At 69.1% G+C, this 1620-nt stretch overlaps 1 protein-coding gene across 1 annotated transcript in view; it reads left to right on the top strand.

Annotated features, from left to right (window-relative positions):
* Window positions 1-445: 445 nt before the first annotated feature.
* H696_00513 (hypothetical protein) overlaps window positions 446-1620 on the top strand; it is a gene marked incomplete at both ends in the record, with an annotated part of 3030 nt that continues 1855 nt past the window's right edge. The window contains one exon of the mRNA XM_009494385.1: window positions 446-1600. Coding sequence (XP_009492660.1) covers window positions 446-1600 — 1155 coding nt within the window. The remainder of the gene's footprint in view (window positions 1601-1620) is intronic.

Here is a 1620-nt window from a genome sequence, read left to right as displayed (position 1 = left end):
CCCCCCGAGCATGCCCCCCCCTCTCCCCCCCCTCTCCCCCCTCTCCCCCTCCCTCTCCTCTCTACCCTCCCCCCCCCTCTCTCTCTCTCTCTCTTCATCCTGCTCTTAGCCTCCCCTCCGCTTCTCCTCGTCCCTTCCCCGCCGCACTCATGATCCCGATCATTGCCGACCGGATGGGGCTCGTCTACCTGTCTGGAGGCATTGCCTTAGCCTCACTTGTACGCCGCACGCATCCATGCGCATATAATACATCTCCCGTCAGGCCTGTCGGGATACGCGCGGTCCTCCCTCCCTCCCTCCCTCCCTCCCTCCCTCCCCCCCCCCTCTCTCTATCGCTGCTCTGCCCGTTTGCCCCGCCACCTCACCCACTTACACGCTGTACCCCTGTCAGTTGGTCTTCTGGATGGCACTCCCCTCACGCAAGGCGCCGGCCCTCGACACATCCATGGACTTTGCCACGACGCTGGTGGACCCGGCCGAGGGAGGCCCGTCGGCCCCCTTCCCGTCGGTATTCACGCTGCCTGCGCGCGTGGTCCACGCGCCCGGCACCCCTGCCCCCGTGTCGGAGGTGGGCGATGCTGCGGAGTCGAGTGCGACCGCCGCGCCAGCGCCTTCGGCCCGCGCTCGACGTGGTCTCCGCACTGGGGTCATTCCCCCCTTCACCCACACCACCACCGACCGGCTGGTGGATCTGTCAATCGTGGTACCGGCCTACAATGAGCAGGGCCGTCTGCCGGCCATGATGGAGCAGACTCTGCGTCATTTGTTGCTGGCGGCCGGGGAGGACCCGGTCGAGGGGGCATCGGCCGAGGAGCTTCGCGCGGCGCACGACACCCGCCGAGCCCTGGCCAATGCGACGGCCTTCCTGCAGGGGGTTCCCTACTTTGTGGAGGCCGGGCCGGCTGGGCCTTCGCCTCGATGCACTCCGCCCCCAGCGCATGTGACTGTCTTCAATCGGCGTGCGGCTGCTGAGCCGACTGCGCAGCCCGGGCGCCGGACGAAGCCCATCTATCGCCATGCGCGTGCGGCCGATGCCAGCACGGCGGCCGAGGCCGACCTCGCTGTGTCGGATCTGCATCTGACCATGCCCAACAGCCATGGCACGCATGTCTTCTCCTTTGAGGTGGTGATTGTTGATGATGGCAGTGCCGACGCCACGGCGCACGTTGCCCGGAGCTTGACGTCGGTATACACGGCCGATCGGGTGCGCCTGCTTCGGCTGCCGCGCAACGTCGGCAAGGGCGGCGCCGTGGCGGCCGGTGTGCTTCGGTCCCGTGGGCGGCTGATCCTCTTCGCCGATGCCGATGGGGCCACCGACCTGCCGACCGCCCTGCCGCGCATGGTGGACGCGTGTGTCGAGCAGCTGCGCGCGGCCGAGGACCCTGGCCATGGCATGGCCCTGGCGGTGGGCAGCCGGGCGGCCAGCGGGTCGGGCGATGCGCGCGTCGAGCGCGCCCCCGTCCGGGCCTTCCTCCAGCATGCCTTCCAGGCATCCTTGGCAGCCATCGGCGGTGTTGGCGGTGTCGCCGATACCCAGTGCGGCTTCAAGCTGGCCACCCGGCCGGCCGCGCGTCTCCTTTACCCGCAGCTGCATCTGGAGGTGCGTCATGGGAGCCCCTT

This window comes from Fonticula alba (assembly GCF_000388065.1).
Source record: "Fonticula alba strain ATCC 38817 unplaced genomic scaffold supercont2.1, whole genome shotgun sequence".
Taxonomy (NCBI): domain Eukaryota; order Rotosphaerida; family Fonticulaceae; genus Fonticula; species Fonticula alba.
The sequence above is the reverse complement of the archived record's forward strand: the minus strand, read 5'-3'. Positions and strand labels throughout refer to the sequence as shown.